This window comes from Coccinella septempunctata, chromosome 2 (genome assembly GCF_907165205.1).
Source record: "Coccinella septempunctata chromosome 2, icCocSept1.1, whole genome shotgun sequence".
Classification (NCBI taxonomy): Eukaryota; Metazoa; Arthropoda; class Insecta; order Coleoptera; family Coccinellidae; genus Coccinella; species Coccinella septempunctata.
Genome location: NC_058190.1, coordinates 54,009,963 through 54,035,111, shown reverse-complemented (window position 1 = coordinate 54,035,111; position 25,149 = coordinate 54,009,963). Strand labels below are relative to the sequence as shown.

Here is a 25,149-nt window from a genome sequence, read left to right as displayed (position 1 = left end):
ACATTTTCATTTCAAACACCTGCGATGTTCTCATAACTTGGCAGTTCGGTCATCGTCGAACAATCTCAAGCCGCGAAAAATCATTGATAAATTTACGATGAACTCGACCCGTGGTATCGCACTACCGCCTGTCATTCCTTAAAATAGACTCCTTATTCCGAGGTGCTCAAACGCTGATATTATTCAATCATATTCTCTCCTCGAATTGAAGCGGTTTACGTCACTCCTATATAAAAGTAAATTACGACCGCCTTGCTTGAAAAATGAATGAAACATGATTGTTCGATTGCGCCATGCGATACACTTGCTGGAAACCGAACCAAACAAACTTGACCCATTGGTGTAAGGCTCGAGGTCGCGTGGTCGCCCAAGGAAGACGATGGGCGGTTGGAATTTTAAAATCGACGTCGCAAGGATTGGAGGATTCGCCGAATTCGACCGGTGGTGTTGAAATTTTTTTTTCGCCCATATATTTCTGCGTGGATTAAGGTTAGGTTTGGGTGAGTTGTGATGACGGTCTTCAAGGTTTTAGGGTATGACGGTTAGGAGAAAGTTTGCGTCAGTATGAACAAGGTGGAAGAAAAATGTGACCCGAAATCTTGATGATGAACTTAGCCTAAAGAGCAGGATTTTCCATGAGGAATTAGTTGTGAAGGCTCAGATTAGATTGAACCTTCAACAGGAGCAGAATTGCCAGGTTTTGGTCTGACAAGATTAACAGCAAAGCCGCTCTGACGACAACGTGTGACTGTTTTGTGTCTGGAGAGATAATTGAGCCTTAATATACTTCGAATGAAGCTGATGCTCATGCTTGATAGCGCTGTTGAACCATGAATAATGAATTTCTGTCGTCAGAATCGAAAGATATGGAAGTGGACGATACTTATTTTCATAGGGGCACTTATACGTGCCATACAACCTTGGCCGCCGAGGCCATTTGGGCCGATATAGAACGAAAAAAATTTATCATCGTCATCGTGTTTGTTTCAGTTCGTTTGTATACAGAGTGGGCCATTGAAAACAGCGAGTGACACAGAACGAGTATTTGACTCGTACCAATATTTTAACAGTAGATTCTCGATGTCAAATGAAACACTTTTTTACTATGCCATTTTTTCCGTTTCGACTCTGATGAAAAGATATAGCCATTTTCAGTTTTTATAATGAACTGTGCTACCCATAAAAAACAAAATTATCTTTGGAATAACTAGCTACACCTGTGACATTACACCTCTGTGGATCTTTTAAACATCATCAAATTACTCGATAACGAGGCATTATACGAGGAAATATAAAGAATACTTAAATTTTACAAAATGTTCAAATATTCCATAGATAGCATCCAACTTAGTTGCAATACTTGGTTCCTTCAAATTTTTGGCAGTTTCATGGTACTTCATGGTCATAATAAGAAAACTGAAAGACGTGGGTGATAATCTTGTGCTCGTAAAAGATTCATGGAATAAATGAAAAACTATATTCTGAAATTCATTTCATTCGATAAAACCGTCCGTGAGATAGAACTAAAAATAACATTTTTCATGGTTTTTCAACAGCCTGTATCTTTTCAACCGAGCCGATTCGGAAAAAAATGGTAGAGGAAAAAAGTGTTCCTTTTCATCTCAAGAATCTACTGTTAAAATATTTGTACGAGTCAACGACTCACCCTCTATAGAAACGCTCGAACAAGACGATTTTAGATTCAAGGCAGAAAACTTCTAGAATCAAATACAAATCTGCACCACTTCAACCCTTAGTGTTACAACCCAAACTCTTTCATTTTGAATAGGGAATATGAGGTTAATGATACCTTAATTCAGAGTTCAGCATATTTAATTTTACAATTGAATCAAAAATATTATAGTTCATTAATTGGCAGAAAGAATTGAAGTAATTTCTTTATTTTTCGAAAACAATCAGTGCATCAGATTTACCTTCGAAATTGCAGAATAAATGAGTGAAAATTCAATGTATAGAGTCATTCGGGGTAACTGAGCGCAGTGGGTAAGTGTGCGCAGTGCGTATATCTTGACTATGCAATGTATGAAAGAGGGGTTCATTTGGGTGAAGCAAGGGAGCAGAATCGCCATATTAGTTTTTCATAGGAATGCGCCGTGCCACGTTTCTTTAACTTTTTATTTGCAATCAATCAAATTCACTAGTTTTCTTGTTAATTTTTAGCTCTCTGCACATGCTGCCAGGTCCGAGTTCCGAGTCCCTCAATGTTAAACAATATTTCATTCGATCATGGGCATATTAATCTAAATATATAATAAAAAATTTTAGGTTCTCTTAGCTGCTCAACTCTATAAGAACGTCAATTCAAATTTTGGCTTACTGGGGAAAGTGTGCGCGGTTAAGTGTGCGCATAGATTCATTATATGGGCATTAGCTCACTGAGGAATAAATTATGACATTGTTGATTTTCTTGGTTAAGACTCGAACAATATTATCATATTTGTTCAGAAAAATATGAAGAGCCACCAACAGGGGAATGTATCAAGTGTTGTGTTCACCAAGAATTGTGGCACGAACAATAATGCAGTGCTTGTAAAGAGGCGCTTCTGTATTGACAATAAACAGCATTTCTTTAATATTGTAACATTTTGATGACATTATTTTGTAATTTGTTTTGATTGTGTGGTTCACTAAGCACTTCGTTCACTTACCCCGTGAGGGTGCGCACACTTACCCGCAATACGGGGCATGTGAACGCACTCCGACTTTCTCTATTAAATTCTTTTTTGCGGAAAGAAAACGTTTTTGTTTGTTTGCTTTTTGATGTTTTCTTATAGATTAGAAAATTCTCTATCTTATGAATATGTTTTAATTTTCCTAGCTTCAACATTTGAAACAGGGTATGGCTTGAAAGGCAAAAGTGCGCACAGTTGCCCCGAATGACTCTATACACAGCACGCTTGAAGGCAAAACCCTTTCCTGTATCAGTGCTGGAAAAATTCACTTTTTCGCAAATAATAAAAGAAACTAACAAGTAGATAACAACGAAATGAATAGGTCGAAACTCACAAGTGTAGAAAAGATGTTTCTTTTTACTGATCGAAATGAATCCGTTATCTGGGGACCTTCAAAAACGTCGTTCAAACTCCTCGACCTCGAAAAATCTCCGGCGAAAATCCATTCCGCAATCCGTCGAACATCTTGAACTTGAACGGAATAGCAGCAGCATCCGGTAGACGACGCCGATGACACAAACGGGCTCTATTTTCATTGGCACAGCCGCGCTCGTCCCTCTTTTATCGTCAATTTTTTTATTTTTATAAATATTGACAAATTTCTCGGTCGATCTGTCATCGCGCGCCGCCGTCGCGTCGTAGGTAAATATCGTAATTTTCACGGACTTTTCCGTTCAGTTTCGATCAGTCCGCGATCGGGAGACAGCGCCGAATCAGACAGAACGCGCCGGCTGCGGATCTAGCACACGCGAAGGACCATACGGGCGGACTGGCATGACGTCGAATATTTTTTTTACGGTCGACACTCAGATTTGTGCCTTTATAGATTGTGATAGGTTTGTGTCGTGAAATAAAAGACGAATTTAGAGTGTGTGTGTGCCGACATGGATGATACGGATTACGATTTCGAGCACGAGCTGGAGGACGTGCCTTGGGTTCGTACAATTTTTTTTTTGACGGGTGCGGCAAACAGCTGATCGACGAGGGGTAGGTTGGGGTCGGGATATTGCGGTTTTTCTGGGTTTGATTTCTCAATCCAATTGCCAAATGATTTTCTTTTCGAAATAATATTATTTGGAAACTTGTGTGCCCTTTATTAAGCCTTAAAATCTCAATTCTCAAGTATTACGTATTGAAAATCCTTTTCTCGTTTTTGAGGATATTCGAACGTTTCTTCTTATTCATATCTACTGATTTCACTGGCTGAAAATCAGTTCGAAAATTTTCAGAGAAATTCGATATTTTACCCGACGTTTCGACCACAAAACCGGCAGAAATCTTCAGGGGAACTCAGCCCCTTTTGTTATCTCGAGTCTGAAATTTTCCAAATAATCTTCGAGATTAAAATTACTCTTACTTACGATTTCTCTGTTTTACATTCTCGAGAAGTTCAGTAATCGAATGTCTTAACTATATCCGATTGTAACTGATTGTATCGTCTGGATATCCACGTTACGCGTCTGTTTAGAAAACATCGATAATTCCCAAGGAATGATTAACAAATATACAGTCTTTAAATATCCGAAGCCGTTTTATTTTTAGTCGTATTTAAAACCTCTAATTTAATTTCTAACTCTGCTCTATTGTATCCGTTTCATGTCATGTTTCGTCTCATAATTAACAAAATCATAAGATTTTCATCGGTTTTAATATCCTTATGGCTCAAATATAAAGCTGTTTTCATTCAAACAAAACAAAAAACAAAATTTCGTATCGGTACATTTTAACTACTCGCTGAGTGTTCAGTTCCATTCAGTATTTTATCGAATATCCAGTTGATTTTGCCATTTAACGCACTTTACTAGCGCATTTAAACACTTTAATAACTCTCTGAATACCTTCAAAATTACACGTCTTTGTTTTCCTTTGAAAATTGGAGTGTTTATAGCTATAATTGATTTCGATCATGATTTCCTTATCAATGAACACAATCCAATCGTTTCTAGACCAAAATTCGAAAATTAAACGTTTGAAAATAATGACAATGCACTCGCGTTTGAGCCTGATTGGTTGTAACCACAATTTTTTCACTGGATGCCATCTCTATGGAGATGAGTTTTGTTCGTCAATATCCAACGCACGTATTGCGTGTACGGATTTGGGTCAATCGGTAGCAAACAATAGAAAAGGTAATCTTCAGTTTGAACTTCGTGAAGTACGAAATTAAATTGCTTCTTGTTTCGCATTCAGTCCCAGCAATTTGATTCGAAGGGTATTTCGATTGAAAACGCATAAATTAAAGCAGTTTTATGCAATTTATCTTCCGATATTGTGTAAGGACAACTTGTTGTCGACGTTTCTGACCTCTTAAAGATGACGGTTCATGAATTGATTACGTTGAATTCGAATAAATTAAGTTAACAAACTTCCCTTCGTTTTTCGGAGTTTTTTAGTTTCGATGTTTACTGCTTTTCAATCAAATAGGTGTTTCAAAATTTCGATTTTGGTTGGTTCGAACTTCAACCTGTGCAATGAGATCATTCGTCGTGTTTATCACTTTGATAAATTCTTATCGGATTACGGTTTGTTTATTCGAATAATTGCCGCTAAAAGGATGAAAATAAAAACAACGAAAAGTCAAGATGGTATTCGTTAATCCCGGAAGTATGCAGGATGAAAGTCAACCCGTTTATAACTCTGACATGCCTGACTTTGTCCTCAGCAAACACTCTATTTACTCAGAAAAATCGCTCTTCAGTGAGTTTCACATGATTCAAACAATCATCTAGCCTTAATACTTATCTCCATACACCAATGATTTCTCTTGAAACAAATGTTCTTTTTCAGAGACTGGTTGAGCAGATGCAACCGCAACAATTCAGAACCTTCAGATCAGAATTTCACATGAGCAGCGCTAGTGAGCTAACATCTACGTACACAACCACAACTCACTACAGCCAACAGTAAGTTAAATCACCCTTTTCAACATTACCAACCTCTAATATCACCGCCGATTTTCCCCAAGGTACGTCAAGACGAGGACGACAGAAAACGGCACAACCCAAAACCACGGAAAAGACGAGAGAGACGAAATAACCAACGGCAGACCTCCAGACAAATACACGACGAGAACTCAGATAATCCAAGAGCCCCAAAAATGGACCACGAACGCCTCCCTCAAACGACACCACAAGATCAACGACTACATCCTAGTGGACGGCATATCGGAGGTGCAGGGCATCATAAACCCGCACACGAACGAGATAATGACCGTGCGCGAAGCCATCATATCCAGAATCCTGGACGTCAGAACCGGCAGATTGTTGACGGCCGACGGGACGCAGATAAGCATCGACGAAGCGGCCGGCAGGGGGCTCATAGATCCGGTCATAGCCTCGAGGCTTCAGAACCCGTGCGGCATAGTGGAAGAAGACAGGGAACTGACCCTGTTGGAAGCCATCCAGCGACAGATATACGAGGCGGAACAGGGTTTCCTGGATCCGTCGGAGAAGAGACTAAAGGTAAATTCCTCCACCATAAACCAGGCTATCGACGAGGGTAGGGTGGACGTGAACGCCGGTACCTACACCGTCGAAACCGGGGAGGTTATCGATCTGCGGGAGGCCTACAGGAGGGGCTATCTGCTGCAACACACCGAGGTCAAACTGCAGACCGGAGCGGTGTCCCTTTCCGACGCGGTCAATCAGGGTCTGGTCGACGAAAAAACGGGTTGGATCGTGGATCGTAACACGGGCAACAAATACCAAATCGACGCGGCCGTCAAGACGAACGTGGTCGACGGCGACGTCAGGGAGATCGTGGATCCGGTACGCGACACCAAGGTGACCGTCTTAGAGGCCATCGAGAAGGGCTTGATCAATCCGAAGCTCGGGAAATACATTCTACACCACGAGAAACTCCCTTTTATAGAGGCGAAACGTCGTCAACTCATCGTCAAACCGAAGACGTTATCCGAACTCGTGGACGATAATCTCGTGGACGAGACCGGTAAAATCCTGTCCCCTCTGCACCAGACCAAACTTTCCATCCTGGAAGCCGTGTCCAGGGGCGTCTTGGACGTGGATCAGATCAGGTGCATCCTGGACTTTCGCACCAACGACCTGGTGACACTCGGCGACGCCTTACGCGAGGGCATCATAACCCCCGACGGTCATTTCCGCAACTCGGTAACCAACGAGAACATCTCGATCAAGGAGGCGGTGCACAGGGGTTACATCATCGCGGTCGTGAAAAAATCGATATTCGACGTCGACGGTTTTCAACCGCCGGACAAGTCGGATCATATAAGCTTCAACGCGGCGAGCAACAAGGGTTTCGTCAGCAAGAAGAACGGGGGTAGTCTGCTGGTCAATCCGAAGACGGGGAAATTGGTACCGTTTTCCGAGGGGGTGGGGTCGGGGTCCGTAAAACCCGAAGTTTACGAGATGCTCACTAGGGGTATAGGGATTTACGAGGGTGGTCGCGAGTTGTCGGTGTTAGACGCCGTGTTTCGCGGTTACATCGACCCGAAGAACGGTAATCTGGTCGACGTGCAACAGGGTAAAGTGGTCTATTTGAACGAGGCTATCGCTCAGCATCTGATAACGCCGGAAGGCGCCGCCATGCTCAATAGTCTGTTGAATCTCACCGTTTCCACCAAGATAACCCTAAGGTTAGTCCAGCGTTACGTGACGGTCACCAAGAAAAACATCGAACACCAACAGTTCACCTACACCGAGGCCCTCAGACAGGGCCTCATCGACAACGAGAATCAGATTTTCATAAATCCGGTAAATAACGAAGCCATTCCAATCGTTCAGGCCATAAGCGACGGTCTTCTGGCGCCCGATTCCGACAGTTCCGAAAAGGTTTTCGTCAACATAACTTCGTCACATTCCATACCAGATAACGCGGTGTCCGCGAGAGATTCCAACGCGAAAAACCAAACCAAAGACTTCGCGGCGTCCCAAAAACTAACCAGCGCCTTGGAAAGGCACGTTTACGAACTGCCAAAAGAGGGATGGACGCTGGCCGACGCCATAAACAGGAAGTTGTTCGATCCGGTCACCGGGATGTTCGTGATCCCCGGCACCGACAGGCAGGCCAGTTTCCAGGAATGCGTAGAGCTCAAGATCATCGATCCGAATTCCGCGGTCGTGGTTGAACCCAACACGAAGAGGAAGATCAGTCTGGCCAGGAGTTTAGAGAAGAAGATCCTGGACGGTACGGGTCGTTACTACGTCGATAACAGACCGATAACCATGGAGGAAGCGATCGGTAAAAGTTACGTCTTGTTAGAGACGGCCGTCGTGACCGTCCCGTCCAACCAGAGAACGATCCAAGTGACTAAGATCCAGGGTAAACCGGATAAAATCGAAATTTCTTCCCCTTCGTCCGTGAAAACTTTCGAAACGGAGATGCAGATCGATATTACCGAAGATGAACTACTCGAAGCCATCGAGAAGGGTGAAGTGCCACCCGAAAACGTAAACATCGAAGATCTCACCACGGGGGAGAAAATATCGATGGTAGAGGCCAGACGAAGGGGTATAATCGACCAAGAGAAACGTTATCGTGACTCGGCCGGTCGTAAAATCCCACTGGCGGACGCTTTGAAACTCGGAGCGATCGCCATAGCAGCCGTTCCATACGCCGCTACGAAAATCGTTAAAGCAATGATCTCCGATCCTAAAACGGGACGAGAGATCCCTATGGAGCAAGCTTTGAAGGAAGGAATTATCGACGAAACTACCTTCAATAAGTTACAGAGTCGAGCTTTCATCGAAGACGCAAACACCTCGCCTATAGAACTCAGGGAAGCCAAATCAACCACAACATCACACACAACAATAGTCTATCCTCAGAGGGTAATAAACTCAACAGTGATCCACATCACAGACCCAACCACTGGCGCAGTTTATACAGCTGAAGACGCGCTACAAAAAGGTTTGGTAACGCAGAAACAGTTATCGGACATGATGGAGACTAAGAACGCGCCTTCCGACGTCAACATCCAGATCACAGATGCCACCACAGGTATCACTTACGACGAGAACGAAGCCTTGAAGAGGAAATTGATAACGCCTGAGAAATTGGAGGAGATAAAGAAGGATCCCAACGGAGCCATAATCGATACCGACCACTCTATAACCTTGACCAAATCTTCCTCCACCCTGTCTAGCACCTTATCGACCACTTCGACCGTTTACATCAAAGATCCCAAGACCGGAGTCACGTACACCAGCGAAGAAGCCTTAAACAAAGGTTTGGTAACGCCCGAAAAACTCAAAGAAATGACTTCCGAATTACTACCGGAATCGGTCGTTGAAGGAACCTCCAAACCAAAAATTCTGAGTACCACGACCATCCGATTTGACAGCGACGAAGAAATGTCCGAAGCGGACAAAACCAGAGCTCGGATCACCACCGAACCAACGTACCAAGTCAAGATCGGTCGCGCCAAATCTCTCAGTCCGGAACGCGAGGCCAAACGCGTGGTTCTGCAAAAACTCAGGAGGAAACTGGTATCTCCGGACGACGCTCAAAAGAGAGGCATCATCGACGAGGAAACCGCGTCCATATTGAACGACAAAGACACCTTCACGTCTCCGAAAGGGGAGGATCTAACCTTGCAGGAGGCGATCGAATCCGAAAACATCGATCCCAACAAGGGTAAGATCATAGATCCGCAACGCGGCGACCAGTTGACCATCGGCGACGCGATACAGAGGGGTATCTTAGACCCGGACGGCTCCAACGAACTCCTCTTCCCGTTGAATCGAAGCCTCTCGATACCGGAATTGGTCAAACAGGGCCTGTTGGACCCGGACAGTCAGAGAGTCGTCCACCCTGAAACCGGTACTTGTCTGACCATCAGCGAGGCCATTATCTGTGATATCGTAGATCCCTTAAGTAAAATGACTGAAACTGGCGGAGAGAAGATTACGCTCGGAAAGGCTCTAGAGCGTGGAGTTATAGACGACGATAGATCCACGGTCAAGACCGCCAAGGGCGAGTTGGATCTTCAGCAGGCTGTGAAAGAAGATATATTCGATACGTCCATTGCTAAGAGTCCCGAAAACATTCCACCGGCCGGTATGACATTCCCCGTAGCTTTAAAAAGAGGCCTGGTCGACACGGAAAAGAAGGAGATCAAGCATCCCCTCACCAATGAGAAGATCCCGTTGAAAGACGCGATCCAAGACAATTTCATAATGAGTCTACCTTTCCCAACGGACCCAGAGTGTGTAAATATCGACGACGCCCTAGAGAACCATCTGATAGACGAAAACAACGGTACTTTCAAAAATTCGAAAACTGGAGAAACTATCCCCGTATCCGAAGCCCTGGAATCTGGATTATTAACCATGAAAGATCCAGCGGATTTCGTAAACTTCGACAGTTCCCAACCGATAACCACCATAACGGAAACGAACAATACTATCCATAGAGTGACGACTAGAACCATCGAGCTGCAGGCCGGTTATGCGCTCTTGAACATAAACGAAGTCCAAAACCTCGAGACGCTTGAAATAATATCAGTGGAAGAGGCCAGACTCAGAGGAGTTATAGTGAAAGAAGACGAGGTAGAAAATACGACAGTAATCAAGGACAAGACCCTATCCTTCTCGGAGGCTCTGAACAAGGGCTTAGTAGACATGAAATCAGGAACTTTCCTCGATCCTAAAACGGGAGAAAAAGTTCCTATCAAGGACGCGTTGAAGATAGGAACCCTTTCAGCAACACCTGTAACTGACGAAGTACAAAGAAATCAATCCGAAACGGCTGAATTGAACATAGCCGAGGCTTTCACCCAAATATACGACGAAAAAACGGATTCTTTCAAGGATCCAAGCGATCCTAACGTAAAACTAACATTCGAGGAAGCCGTCCAAAAAGAAATCATAGATCCCAATTCGATAATTTACGATGTGGAGTCGCAAAAACCGGTGACGATCGAGAAGGCAATGGAAGAAGGTCTTATAGATCCCAAGAGCGGACAGATCGTCGACAATAAATCCGGCAACAAGGTTAATTTCAAGGAAGCGACGAAGATCGGTCTTATCGCCGTCTTGGGAGGCGTAGCATTACCTTTGGTGGCTGTAGGTTTGGCCGGAGCATCTGCCGTTGAAGGAATCAAGAAGTTATCCAGCAAGAAGGAAAAAGTCTCGGAGACCAAAACGGTGACGGTGACTACAACGGAATCTAGGGTTATAACAACCGCCTCTTCCACCGAAACGACACCTCATTCTTCCAAAGTCGAAATAACGATAACCGGCAAACTGCCTGCACACCAAGAAACTGAAGCTACTGACGAACCGGATCGGGCTAAGATCGAAGAGATCATTGAGAGGGTGAACGTCGAGGAAAAACCAAAAGTGGAATTTGCCAACATAGAGGTTATAGCTCCAGAGACAACGATTAGAGAAGCAATCGAATCCAAGCAGATAACCCCCAGGAAATGTAAGATCATTTTCCAAGGCGACGAATTGAATTACGACGTCCAAGAAGGAATCGATGATAACCTACTCACCCCCAATCACAAAATACAAGTTATCTCCAAGAATAAAGTGAACTTGTTAGACGAACCCGTCAGGTTCACCCTAACCATTTCACGCAGCATAACGCCCCAATACTTGGCCGAATTGGGCTATTACGACACGAGATCAAGACACTTCACTGATCTGAACGGAGCCCACATCACGTTCGAGACCTTAATTTACGACCTGGACCTATTCGATCCCGATTCTATATTAGTCAAGGATTCCACGAGGAAACCTCACCAATACATCACGCTTCAAGAAGCCCTACGAAGACCCTTAATCGATAAAAACACAGGCCATATGGTCGATCCAAAAACTGGAAAACGGGTTCCCTTCTTCGAGGCTGTCAAGCTTCGTTGGATCATCCACGTCGACGACAAACCCAAAACGAAATACCAACCGATAAGCCTCGAGGAGATAGCCAAAACTGACGAGTTCGATCCAGTTAACGTCGAGGTCAAATTGCACGACAGCAACGAGAGCGTACCTCTGATCAAAGCCTTGACTTCTAACATCGTCGACCCGAAATCGGTGACCATCAGAGATCCCAAGAACATGCAACTGGTACCTTACTACGAAGCCGTGGATAGATCCATAGTGGACCCGAGAAGGGGACTGGTGATCAATACCGCCACCCAGAAGACGATGAATTTCCCCGAAGCCTTTCACCGGGGCTTCGTCCTGGCCTTACCTAGACCTATTTCCCTCCAAGCAGTCGTCCATAAAGGACTGTATGACGAGGAAAGTGGCAAAATCAAAGATCCTCTCACGAAACAGTTACTCCCGGTTGCCGAAGCTATAGAAAGGCAGATAATCGACGGAAGAATCAGCGAGGTTAAAGATGTTAAAGCAGACACGTTCGTACCTTTGAACGAAGCGCTCAAAATTAACTTGATCGAAGATGGAAGATTCAAAGATAACAAGAACAACAAGTTAATGCCTCTCAACCAAGCGGTACAATTGAACTTGATACAGACCAAACCCATAGTTTTCAGTCTTCTTCAGATCATCCTCATGAATTACTACGGACCACGCAACGGACAAATCTTGAATCCCATCACTGGCGATGAAATAACGCTCCTTCAAGCCATAGAAGATAAATTGATCGACCCGGCTAGTACAAGGATAAAGGACGATAGAAGGAAGCGTATAGTTGAGGTTAAAGAGGCTTTCCAAACGAACCTTATCGACCCTACCAAAGGAGTACTCACAAATCCATTATTGTCCTTAGATCAGGCTTACCTGAAAGGGTACATCTTGAGCACTGTGTTACCCTGGTCCCTCCAAGAAACTCTGGCTCAGAAGGTCTACGATCCGCAGACCGGAAAATTCGTTGTCGATAACGCCAAAGTCACTTTGGTCGAGGCCATCGAAGGTGGCGTGGTGAACCCTAGCGTGCTCACCATAAAAGACCCGAGATCGGGCGATATAATAACTTTAAACGACGCTATAACCCTGAGGTTGATCGATCCTATCAAAGGTCAAGCGATCGACCCAGTTACAAACACAGAGTCGAATCTTTACGAAGCGCAGGATCGCGGGTTGATCGTACCTTACAGCAGTCAGATAACTCTACCCGAGGCTGTTTTCAAAGGGTTCTACGATCCGTCTACTGGTAAATTCATCGATCCTAGAAGTAAGGAGCGTCTGAAACCCGAAAGCGCTTTCAACAGAGGCTACGTAGATACTTCCTCGACTCTAGTCACCATAGACGAAGAACTGGTCACCTTCGATCAAGCTATAGTGGACGGTTACATAGACACCAGCGATGGCGTCGTGATAAGTTCCAGAAACGAGACGGTAGACTTCAACGAGGCCTTCGAACGTGGACTGTTGATAGAAGTAACCCCGCCCGTACCTCTGAGCGAGGCTATATTCAAGGGGATATACGACGAAAAATCCGGACTGTTCTTAGATCCCCACACCGGAAACTACCTGACCTTGATGGAAGCCATCGAGATCAACCTAATAGACGCGGAGTCGATAAGCGTGAAGGACACCAGAGCCGGCGTATGGAGGAAACTTTCCCTCATCGACGCCATCCACAAGAATTACGTCGACGGTAACCTGGCGCTCGTCAAAGATTTCTCGACCAGCGAAGGTTCGGAGTACACCCTACCGAAAGCCTTCGAGTTGGGCATATTGATAGATAGCAAAGCGGCCGTCTCGATACAGCGGGCCATACATCAAGGCTTATACGACGAGAGTACCGGGAAAATCATAGATCCTAGCAACGACAGAAAGATCACGCTTCACGAGGCCATCAGAAAATGCATAATATCCCCTCTGTTGCCCTGTTATTTCGATAGGAAGCAGAATAGACTGTTGAATTTGTCCGACGCTTGTAAACTGGGAGTCGTGGATAAGAGAAGTGGTACCTTCAACGATCCCGTAACGGATAGACAGATCAGGTTATCGCAGGCCTTAGAAGAAGGTTTGATCTTGGACATCGAGAACGGCAACTTCGGGTTGTACGAAGCCATACAGATGGGTTTCTACGATCCGGTAGATAACGTTTTCCGCCATCCGGTTTCGGGACGTAAAGTCAACCTCAAGGAAGCTTGCAACAACGAGTTCATAAATCCTCTGAATTCCATCGTTAAAAACAGCCTGGAGAATAAGTATGTTCGGTTACCCGAAGCCATAGAAACTAATATAATAGACGACGAAAACAACAAATACGTGTTCCCCAACGAAAACGCCTTGAATCTGTCGGACGCCAAAAAGAAGGGTTTGATAGTACCGATCGACAGGCCTGTGACTATGGAAGAAGCGATCCTGTGTGGTTTTTACCGTCCGGATTCCGGAAAATTCGCGGATCCCCTGAAAAACGGGGAATTTTACGATCTGATAGACGCTTTCAACCGCAACCTCATAGATCCGTACACGACCGCTCTGATAGACAACAACTGTACCAAATCCGTACCCAGCGCCATACAAGAGGGTAAGATAGACGTGTTGAAAGGTCGCGTTTTAGACTCTAAATCGAAACTGACGTACAACTACGACGCGGCGTTCGATAAGGGTCTCTTGGTGACCCTGGAGAAACCGCTGGAGATCAAACAGTCGATTTCGGATCTCGGTAAGACGCCGACGCAACCTCGAGAATGTACCCTGGAAGAAGCGATGAATTTCGAACTGTTGGATCCTCAGATAGCCGTCACCAAAGACGTTCAATCGGGCGTGTTCAAGACGGTGAGCGACGCCATATCCGATAAAACCTTAGACGTGACCAAGACGCTCGTGTTCGAAGCTCAGACCACCGTTCTTAAATCTCGCGTCGTCATTTATTCCGAAACTATCGTAATCTACCTACAAGAACCGTTAGAATTCAGACACGCGATCGAGTTGGGTAATTTGGACGTGAACACCGGTAAATTCACGGATCCGCAATCCAACCAGGTGATGAGTTTGAAAGATTCGATAACTCTCGGTTATATCGACCCTGATTCCGCCGTCATCAAGGACACGCTCAAAAAGAAACTGATCAGACTGCCCGAGGGCTTCCGAAAGGGTCTGATCGACTCGGAGAAAGGGAACGTTCTCGATACTTCCACCTCTAAACTGTACTCGCTTCCCAGCGCCATGGATAACGGTCTGCTCATGACACCGAGAAGAGGCTTCAGTCTCGTAGAATCCGTGATTTACTCCCTTTACAACCCCACAACTGGAGGCTTCACCGATCCCTTCGTCCACGTGCCGATAATAGACAGAAAACGTATATCTCTGGCGGAGGCGATAAGGCACAATCTGGTCGATCCGACCAGTACCGTTGTTAAAGATCCCGAAAGTGGCGCTATAGTTCCGCTCTCTGCAGCTATAGAGAACGGCTTGGTGGACGCGCAGGAAGGCAGGATACTGGACAAGAATGAAAGCAAACAGGTGGACTTCACGAAGGCGCTGGAAAAGGGTTTGATATTACCTGCTGAACAAAGGGTGAGTTTACCGTTTTACTTGTACGCTTCTGTTCCGAGTTTGCGAGGCTTTAAGGTGTATTGTGGCTTGAGTTTTGCTTAAAAGAATGCGCCGCTGATTTGCGATAAACGATGATGCATCCGCGATGAAACAAAAAAGTTAGAAAGTAGCGAAGAGTTTATCGAGATAGTGCAGATCCTCCTTTTTGTTCTGAACGTTTTTAGTACTCAGTAAAACCCCACGATTCGAAGCATGAAGTGGGCAAAAACGCTCCGACATAGAGAACAGAACATCCAGTATTAACGAATTCATCATGAAGGATTTCTAGGAATATATTGCTTTAAGTCAGTTCTGCAGTTACCATACTGACCTCAATTAGTCCTTCCTCTCACTACTAGTCGCAGAAATGATCGACTGGCTTGGTGCAGAGAAATGTGCGTAGAAGAGGCAGGACCGAATTAAACAAGATGAATCTTTGAGTGGCACAAGTATATGAACAGTAGATTCTTGAGGTCAAAAGAAACACTGTGTACCTCTATAATTTTTTCCGAATCAGCTCGGTTCAAAAGATATAAGCTGGTTCACATAATTCGGTTCTGCCAACCTAAAGTGCCTCTGTTTCGTTTTCAATGTCTCACTCTGTATATTCAGAAAATGGATGTAATGACCACATGCTGGATGTTCAGTTTTCTATGTCATATAGAAGAACGTGTCGATGTTGATTTTTTCGCACCACAAATGCAGCAATAAATTTTTCACATATCATTTCACACGATCTCACAGAATCCGAATCAGTTATTCTTTCCAAACTATTTCGATCTCGATGTTTCCCTCGTTTTTATTTCTTACCCGATTTCCGATGTAATACAATGAGTTATAACATGAATGTTTTTTGCAGCTTGTGACCCCTGGGAGCTTTCATTTTTGTGTGGTGGTCCTACTGAGAATGTGCATAAACGCCTGCAACCCCGCACATAACGTATCATTACATCCGCTTTCACATAATTTACTCATACCAGTAACCCAAAGTATAACCTAATCATCTCATTTCCTCACAACAACACCCAGACAGTTAGAGGAAAGTACGATCGGTAGATTGAGAAAGTATCGATTTTTTTTCGAACACCCTCCGTAGTATGACCTTCATCAAAGCTTATGGAATGCTCCAGTTCAGTTATAGATGACTGTCATATGCTTTATCATGCAGTTTCAACTTGGTAACATCCATATTTCCCTAGCATTGAATAATGCTAGACTCAACTTGAAGTCAGTAAAACAGTAATAAACAAATATTATTAAAAGAATAAAAATTATAACCTGTTGTAACAAACTTATATATTATTTGCTCAAATATTACTGAAGACATAATAATAGGTTGAAGTAACTAATGATTATTTTTCGAAATACTAAGCAGTTATTTGCAAGTACTCCACTCAATTATTGTTATTTGAGAATTGTAACACCTGGAGAGACTCACACAGCAAGAATCTAACAAATTAATTTTTATAATCGATTGTGAAATCGCTCTTTGTTTTGTCATTTATGTTTATTTTGTATCCAGTTTTATCGATATTTTGTTTACAGGTTTTTAAGTGTGTTTTAGGTAAAACTTTATTTCTTTTCAAACTAACATCATTATGTGTGTTCGCAATGCTTGAGTGCATGTTTAGGTTAAGGGATGTTTAGCTTCTGGCAAACGACGTTCAACTTTTCAATTGAAATTTCGAATCATAACTCCCAGATCTTAATCAAAGTTGAACCTTAGGAAATCGCACTGTATCTCATTGTATATCAAATGTCGTGTTCGATTTTCAGCAAGCGGTCGAGGAGAAGTACAGACTGTGCGATGAAACCCTGTCGAAACTCCTGCACTGGATAGGAGAAGTGGAGGATAGAATAGCCTCGCAAGACGTGATCCACGAGTTCGAGGAAGATTTAAGGAACCAAATCAACACGATGAAGCACATCAAAGACGACCTCGACCATCACCACGTGCAAGTGACCAGCTGCAGCGACCAAGTGAGGCAGTTGGTGTTGACTGCCGGCGACGTGCTATCCAAGAGCGAGGTGATGGCCTTGGAGAAGAGCGGAAGAACGCTCAAGAACAGATACGACAAAGCTGTCGAACGCAGCGACGCCTTGCTCAGGAAAATGATGACGTCTAGAGACGAGCTGTCCAAGTTGAAGTCGGAAATGCAGATCTTCTCCGACTGGCTGGCCAAGGCCAGGAGGGTTCTGGAAGATAAAGAACGCTCCTTGACGGACTTGAAGAACCTAGATTCCAGCGTGGATAGCACGAAAGAATTCGTGAGCGACGTCATCGCTCATCAGGCGGATTTGAGGTTCATAACCATGTCCGCTCAGAAGTTCGTGGACGAGGGCAAGGAGTACCTGAAGCTACTGAACGAATTCAGGACTTCCCTTCCTTCCAGACTACCACACGTCGAACCTCTAACGTCTCAAGAGTCTCCAGTGCGTAGCGAAGTTAGTCTGATAACTCAGCAGTACAAGGATCTACTGAACAGGGCGAACAACTTGTCCAACCGCATATCGGGTGTGGGAGGCAGACAGAGAGATTACAGCGACGCCGTTGAGAAAGCCAGGTTGTGGTTGAGGGACGTCGAGCCTAGAGCTATCAAGATTCTGAACGAACCGATCAGCGGCGATCCTAGATCCGTCGAAGATCAACTCAACAACGCGAAAGCGATGAATAACGAGTTCGTAGCCAACGGAAGACTAATCGATAATGCTAAAATGGTAAGTGAAATAATCGATTTCCAGCATCATCACTTAATCCTTTCGACTTTTCAGGCCGTGAGAAGTTTGATATCGTCACTGGAAGGACAACTTTCACCTTCCGAACTGAACAGACTGGAACAACCAGTCGTGGAACTGCAACAGAAATACGATCAACTGAGCAACGCCATCACCGATCGCTGCCAGGAACTCGAGACGGCCCTGATCCAATCGCAGGGCGTGCAGGACGCCCTCGACGGCATAATAAACTGGCTGAATTCCGCGGAGAGCCAGTTCAAAAACGCCCAGAAACCGGCCTCTCTCGTCAAGGAACGTCTGGACGAACAGATACGTGAACACCGCGTCCTGCAGTCGGACATCGACAACCACATCTCGTCCGTCGACTCGGTCTACCTGTCCGCCAGCGAACTGATACATTCCACGAGCAACGCGCGCGTCGCCAAGAAGATCGAGACGAAATTGAACGACGTCAAGGTGCGCTTCGAGAAGCTGTTCGATCGATCTCAGAAGCGGGGAGAATTCCTGGCGGAAATCGATCGGGACCTCACCCACTTCAACGGCCAGGTGACGCAGTTCGATCAGTGGTACAGGGGCATAACGGAAATGATCGAGTCGCGAGACTTCTCCAAGCTTCCGCACGACGAGATCTCGAAGAGGATGCAAGACATCGGCGCCAACGTGGAGGACAAGCACGAGATGTTCGAAGGCATCGTCCACCAAGGGAAGGACCTGGTGAACAAGAGGGACGTCACTGACGTTTCCAACGTCAGAGATAAGATCAAACTGTTGGAGAACCAATGGAGGGACCTGTTGAATATGCTGGACGACAAGCAGAAACTGTCGAAGCAACGATCGGAACAGCTTCTCGCTTACGAGAGATCGCGCGAAGACGTTTTCGGTTGGCTGGGTAAGATGGAGAATAAGGTGAATCGTTTGGAGGTCGTCGCGATCGACTTGGAGATTTTGAAGAAGCAGAACGAAGAGTTGAAACCCATCGTTAAAGAATACAAGGACTACGCTTCAACCATTGAAAGAGTCAACGATGTTGGCTTGGTCTACGAAAATCTCATCAGAGGGGATCAACCAGACTCTCCAACCAAACGTAAGAGTCAGTCTTACAGTCCCACGAAGAGACCATCATTCAACAGTGGTAAGTGAAGTTATCTCGATAGAAGTTCCAGATAAAATATGTAATCAATTTTTTTCAGGACGAAGACAATCGATAGACGCAAGATCACCGTCGCCTACAAAAGCCCTCAGTCCCCTTTCAACCGGTGGATCAAGCGGCTTCTCTTCTCGCCGTTCCAGTCAAGACGGGTTCCACTTGGAAGAACTATCACCGGTTCAACAGCAACTCGCAGAAATCAACAACCGTTATTCGATGCTCGGCGTGAAGATAAACGACAGACAATCCGAAATAGATTCTCTATCTGAAGAGGTCAGGAAACATCTGGACAATCTGAAAACTTTGAGCACGTTCCTCGACAGAGTCCAAAAGAAATTACCCAAAGACGCCATACCTAACACAAAGGACGAGGCCGATAAACTGAACAGACAGATCAAGCAAGTTCTCGAAGAGATGTACGAAAAACAATCCCTACTGGATTCGACCAAGAGCCAAATAAAAGATTTACTACGTAGAAAACCTGGTTCCCCCGGAAGCGACACCTTGAACGACGAACTGGAAGACGTGGTCTCCCATTGGAAGAGCCTGAGCGATCACCTGAAAAACAAGATCAAGTTCATGGAGGACATGAAAGAATTCCACGATACGCACGATTCCCTCTCGGCTTGGCTCGGCGCCAAAGAAAGGATGTTAACAGTCCTTGGCCCCATCTCGAGCGATTCCAGGATGGTTCAGTCCCAAGTTCAGCAAGTTCAAGTTCTGAGAGAAGAATTCAGGTCGCAGCAACCTCAGCTCCAACATTTGATAGACGTCGGCGATTCCGTCCTAGCGTTCCTGGACGTACGTTCGCCGGACGGTCAGAGGATCAACAATAAACTGGCCAACATACAGCAAAAATGGGCCGATCTTCTGGGAAGACTGGAAGAGAGAGCGGACTCCCTCGGAGCCGCTGCAGATACCAGCAGGGAATTCGACGCGCAGCTCATAAGACTCAGAGACGCTCTACAGGGAATTTCGGACAATTTGGACGAGCTTCCGCTGGATAAGGACCCGGAGGAACAGCTGAGAAAAATCGAAAACCTCGAGAGGCAGCTCGAGGGTCAAAGACCCATGCTGGCAGATCTGGAAGCTGCGGGTTCTCATCTATGCGACGTATTGAGCGATCCCGCTTCTAGGGCAGATATTCAGGGTAAACTGGCGTCGATCAGCAGACAATTCAACGCCTTGCAGAAGAAACTGGACCACAAGAAGGCTGAACTCGAAGGGTCCCTTCGCGACGGAAGACAGTTTGAAGCTTCGTGCGCTAAAACGCTCGGATGGTTATCCGATGAACTGGGCTCTCTCACTGAAAGATTGTTGATTTCCGCCGATCGCGTGGTGTTGGACCAACAGTTAGCCCATCACGAACCCATATACAGAGATGTCCTGGCCAGAGAACACGAAGTAATAATGTTATTGAACAAAGGTCGAGACATCCTAGGACGCGGAAACAAAACCGACACGCGACCACTACAGCGTGAAATGGATAAAATCCAACAGCACTGGGATAAACTGAGAAAAGAAGCCGTAGATCGTCAGACTAGACTTCAAACTTGTAAAGAACATTGCCGCAAGTACTATCGTACCTTAGAAAATTTCCTACCGTGGTTGCGACAGGCTGAGGACAAATTGGACAGTCTGAAACCGTCGTCGTTCCACAGGAAACACATAGAGAAACAACTCAAGGAGCTTCAAGTTTTCCGTAACGAAGTCTGGAAGAAATCCGGAGAATATGAAAATACCAAGGTCTTGGGCGACACTTTCCTATCCGCCTGCGATATCGACAAAGACATCGTTAAGAACGAAATCGCGGACCTCAAAGAGCGTTGGGAAAAACTGAACAATGAGCTTATCCAACGTACGCAAGCTCTCGAGGATCAGTCCAGAAAATTGATAGACTTCAACGAGAACCTGAGAGATTTCCAACACGGCTTAGAGAGATGCGAGGATAAGTTAGCCTCTCACGACGCCTTGGGAGGTGCCGCGAAAGATCCCAAACTTCTGGATAGGATCAAGGCGTTGAGGGACGAAACCGCCAAGTTGAAGAAGCCGTTACAGGCGGTGCGTCAGCAAGGTATCGATTTAGCCCATGAAGCTTCGGAGAACGGAATCGACGCTAATCATTTACAAGACGAAGTCGACGTTTTGAGCGAGCGACTCGGCGAACTCCAAGCCAAACTCGACGATCGTTGTTTGGAATTACAATCGGCCGCTACTGCTGTCACGCAATTCAACGACCAAGTCAAGGGGCTTTCCCACGATCTCGCCTCTTTGGAAAACGAGCTCGACGGTATGAAGCCGCCGGGTAGGGATGTAAAAACGGTCCACGGACAATTAGACGAGGTTTACACGTTCGCCAAGAAGATCAACAGGGCGTCCGACGAAGTAAACGACGCGATACACGCTGGAGAAGTTCTGGTCGATAGCGGTTTCGCTCCAGACACCGTCCAAACTAGAGAACAAGTTGAAACTTTGAGAAAACAGATCGGTAAACTCGACGATCGTACCAAGGGCAGAGAACAAGACCTCAACAACACCCTGAAGAAACTGGAGGACTTCTACATGGCCAATTCCAACATTTTAGAGAACATCGCCGATGCCTCAGATCAGCTCAGGAAGTTCAAGCCGGTAGGTTCCGAAGTGGACAGCATAAGGGCCCAACAGAAAGACTTTAAGATATTCCTGGGAAGAGTGATAGAACCTCTGGGTAAAAACGTCGATTCCTGGAACAAATTCGGACACGGTCTGATCCAGTCTGCGTCGCCTGGCGTGAGCACCGCGATTTTGGAAAAGGATCTCGAAAAGATGAATGAACAGTGGAACGCACTCAAGGATAAGGTAAGCGATCACATCATCTCATAACTTTCCATCAAAATCACCCTTAAATTTTCAGATAAACGACAGGGAAAGAAAATTGGACGTGGCGTTACTCCAGTCGGGCAAATTCCAGGAAGCCCTCGACGGTCTGGATAAATGGCTGACGGACACCGAAGATCTCGTGGCTAACCAGAAGCCTCCATCCGCGGACTACAAAGTGGTAAAGGCCCAGCTTCAAGAACAGAAATTCCTGAAGAAGATGCTGCTAGATCGCCAACCGTCCATGTCTTCGTTGTTCAGCATGGGCAACGACATCGCTAAGGAAGCCGATCCGGCCGAAAGGAAGGCCATCGAGAAACAACTGAAGAATCTGATGGGACGATTCGACACCCTGACTCAGGGCGCGCAACAGAGAACTCTGGACCTGGAACAAGCCATGAAGGTGGCCAAAGAATTCCAGGATAAATTGGTACCGTTGCAAGAGTGGTTGGATCGCAGCGAGAAGAAGATCAAGGATATGGAGATCATCCCTACGGACGAGGAAAAGATACAACAGAGGATAAGGGAGCACGATATACTCCACGACGATATTTTGAACAAGAAACCCGACTTTAGGGAATTGACGGACGTCGCATCCAACCTGATGTCGTTGGTCGGAGAAGATGAAGCTTCTATTTTGGCTGATAAACTTCAAGAGGTGACCGACAGGTATGGCAACCTGGTAGAAGCGAGTGAGAACATTGGAGAGTTACTGACGGCGTCCAGACAAGGCTTACGCCACCTCGTCTTAACGTATCAAGACTTGGCGGCTTGGATGGACTCGTTGGAGCACAGATTGAGACGTTACAAGGTACTAGCAGTCCACAAGGATAAGTTGTTGGAACAAATGGACGACTTAACCGGCCTTTCTGAAGAACTAGCTAGCAGGCAGCAAGACGTGGATGGAACCGTAGATGCTGGAGTCGAGTTGATGCGTCATATATCGTCCGACGAAGCCCTCCAATTGAAGGATAAACTGGACTCCCTTCAGAGGCGATACAACGACCTCACATCTCGAGGAGCGGAACTTCTAAAACACGCTCAAGAGATGCTTCCTCTCGTGCAACAGTTCCACGACAATCACAACCGTCTGGTGGACTGGATGCAGAACGCTGAGATCATCTTGCAATCTGCTGAACCCAACGAGGACGAGATAGCGCGTCTCGAGTTCGACCTTCAAGAACTTAGACCAGTACTGGAGCACATCAATCTGGTCGGTCCACAGTTATGTCAGGCGAGTCCGGGAGAGGGCGCAGCCACGATCGAAGGTTTGGTTACCAGGGATAACAGGAGGTTCGACGCCATAGCCGAACAGATCCAGAGGCGCGCCGAGAGGATACACCTGGGCAAACAACGCGCCCTCGAAGTCACCAGCGACATCGACGAACTCCTCGAATGGTTCAGGGAAGTGGAGGGACAGATAAAGGACGCGGAAAAACCGTCGGCGGAACCCGATCTGATAAGGGTGCAACTGAAAGAACACAAGGCCCTCAACGACGATATCTCCAGTCAGAAGAGCAGGGTTCGCGACGTTTTGTCGACCGCCAAGAAGGTCCTCAGAGAGACGCCTCCGAACGAGGACACGTCTTTGATAAGAGAAAAGATGGACGATCTGAGAGAGGCCATGGACACCGTATCGGCTCTTAGCACCGATAGATTGGGCATCTTAGAACAGGCCCTGCCTCTCGCGGAACATTTCCACGATACCCACAACATGTTGGTCAACTGGCTCAACGACATGGAAGAGCAAGTGGCGATGTTATCTATGCCAGCTCTGAGACCAGACCTGATCGCTCAACAACAAGACAGAAACGAGATGTTCCTTCAGAGCATCAACGAGCATAAACCTCTGGTGGATAAACTGAATAAAACTGGAGAAGCGCTGGTCAGACTGTGTAACGATGATGACGGCGCCAAGGTACAGGAATTGCTCGATAGCGACAACGACAGATACGCCGCTCTTAAACTGGAGCTCAGGCAACGTCAACAGGCTCTAGAAGAAGCCTTGCAAGAAAGCTCGCAGTTCAGCGATAAACTCGAGGGTATGCTGCGCGCCCTCTCCAACACCGCCGACCAAGTGAACAACCTCGAACCGATATCCGCCCATCCTCCCAAGATCAGGGACCAGATCGAGGATAACGATAACCTCATGGGCGACCTGGACAAACGCAAAGAAGCCTACGCTGCCGTACAGCGGGCCGCGGACGACGTGATCAACAAGGCCGCCAACAGGGCGGACCCGGCCATCAAAGAGATCAAACGCAAGTTGGACAAACTGAACAAACTCTGGGACGATGTACAGAGGGCGTCCAACAACCGCGGCAATTCCCTGGAAGAGACCCTGGACGCGGCTCAGAAGTTCTGGAAGGAGCTCCACGCCATCATGTCCACCCTCAAGGACATCGAGGAGTCGCTCATCGGTCAAGAACCGCCGGCCGTCGAACCCAAGGCCATTCAAGAACAACAGGTGGCGCTGCAAGAGATCCGACAGGAGATCGACCAGACGAAGCCGGAGGTAGATCAGGTGAGGAATTCCGGGCAGAAGTTGATGAAGTTGTGCGGCGAGCCGGATAAGCCGGAGGTGAAGAAGCACATCGAAGACTTGGATCACGCGTGGGACAACATCACGGCCTTGTACGCCAAACGCGAGGAGAATCTGATAGACGCTATGGAGAAGGCGATGGAGTTCCACGAGACCCTGGACAATCTGCTCGATTTCCTGGAAAAGGCAGAGAACAAGTTCGCCAAGATGGGTCCTCTGGGTGCGGACATAGACGCCGTTAAGAAACAGATCGGTCAGCTCAAAGACTTCAAGGCCGAGGTGGATCCGCACATGGTTAAGGTCGAAGCCCTTAACAGGTCAGTGTACATTATTAATATTGGGTTATGTGAATATTCGAGGGTTGACAAAAAATTAACCGAACTTTTTTTCAATCATGTATCATTGGATACCACTAGCAGGCCAGGAGATCCACGGGTAGATTTGCTCCAAAAAACCATAATACAATGAATTTCATGAATACCTAGGCCAAAACACTACTGTTCGATTCATTGCTGTATCCCGTTACCAGAAATAAATCTACGAAAAGAAGAAGAAGAGAAAAAAAAATATCGATATCTTCGACAAGATGAATGGGTACTACCCACCCCTGTTTATGATCGGTGCTAATTCGAAATTTCGAATTTTCCATCGACCATAATTTGAAAAATAAATTTTTTTAGAAATATCTGTTTGCACGTTCGTTATCTACGCCCTCGAATGAGTCGACAGTAGGAATTT

General features: G+C 45.9%; 1 protein-coding gene across 1 annotated transcript in view; it reads left to right on the top strand.

The window, feature by feature from the left end:
• Positions 1 to 25,149, top strand: part of LOC123307190 — a 102,531-nt gene that overhangs the window by 61,286 nt on the left and 16,096 nt on the right. The window contains exons 18-23 of the mRNA XM_044889408.1: positions 5,481 to 5,596; positions 5,659 to 15,112; positions 16,907 to 17,848; positions 17,903 to 18,998; positions 19,057 to 21,851; positions 21,907 to 24,728. Coding sequence (XP_044745343.1) covers positions 5,481 to 5,596; positions 5,659 to 15,112; positions 16,907 to 17,848; positions 17,903 to 18,998; positions 19,057 to 21,851; positions 21,907 to 24,728 — 17,225 coding nt within the window. The remainder of the gene's footprint in view (positions 1 to 5,480; positions 5,597 to 5,658; positions 15,113 to 16,906; positions 17,849 to 17,902; positions 18,999 to 19,056; positions 21,852 to 21,906; positions 24,729 to 25,149) is intronic.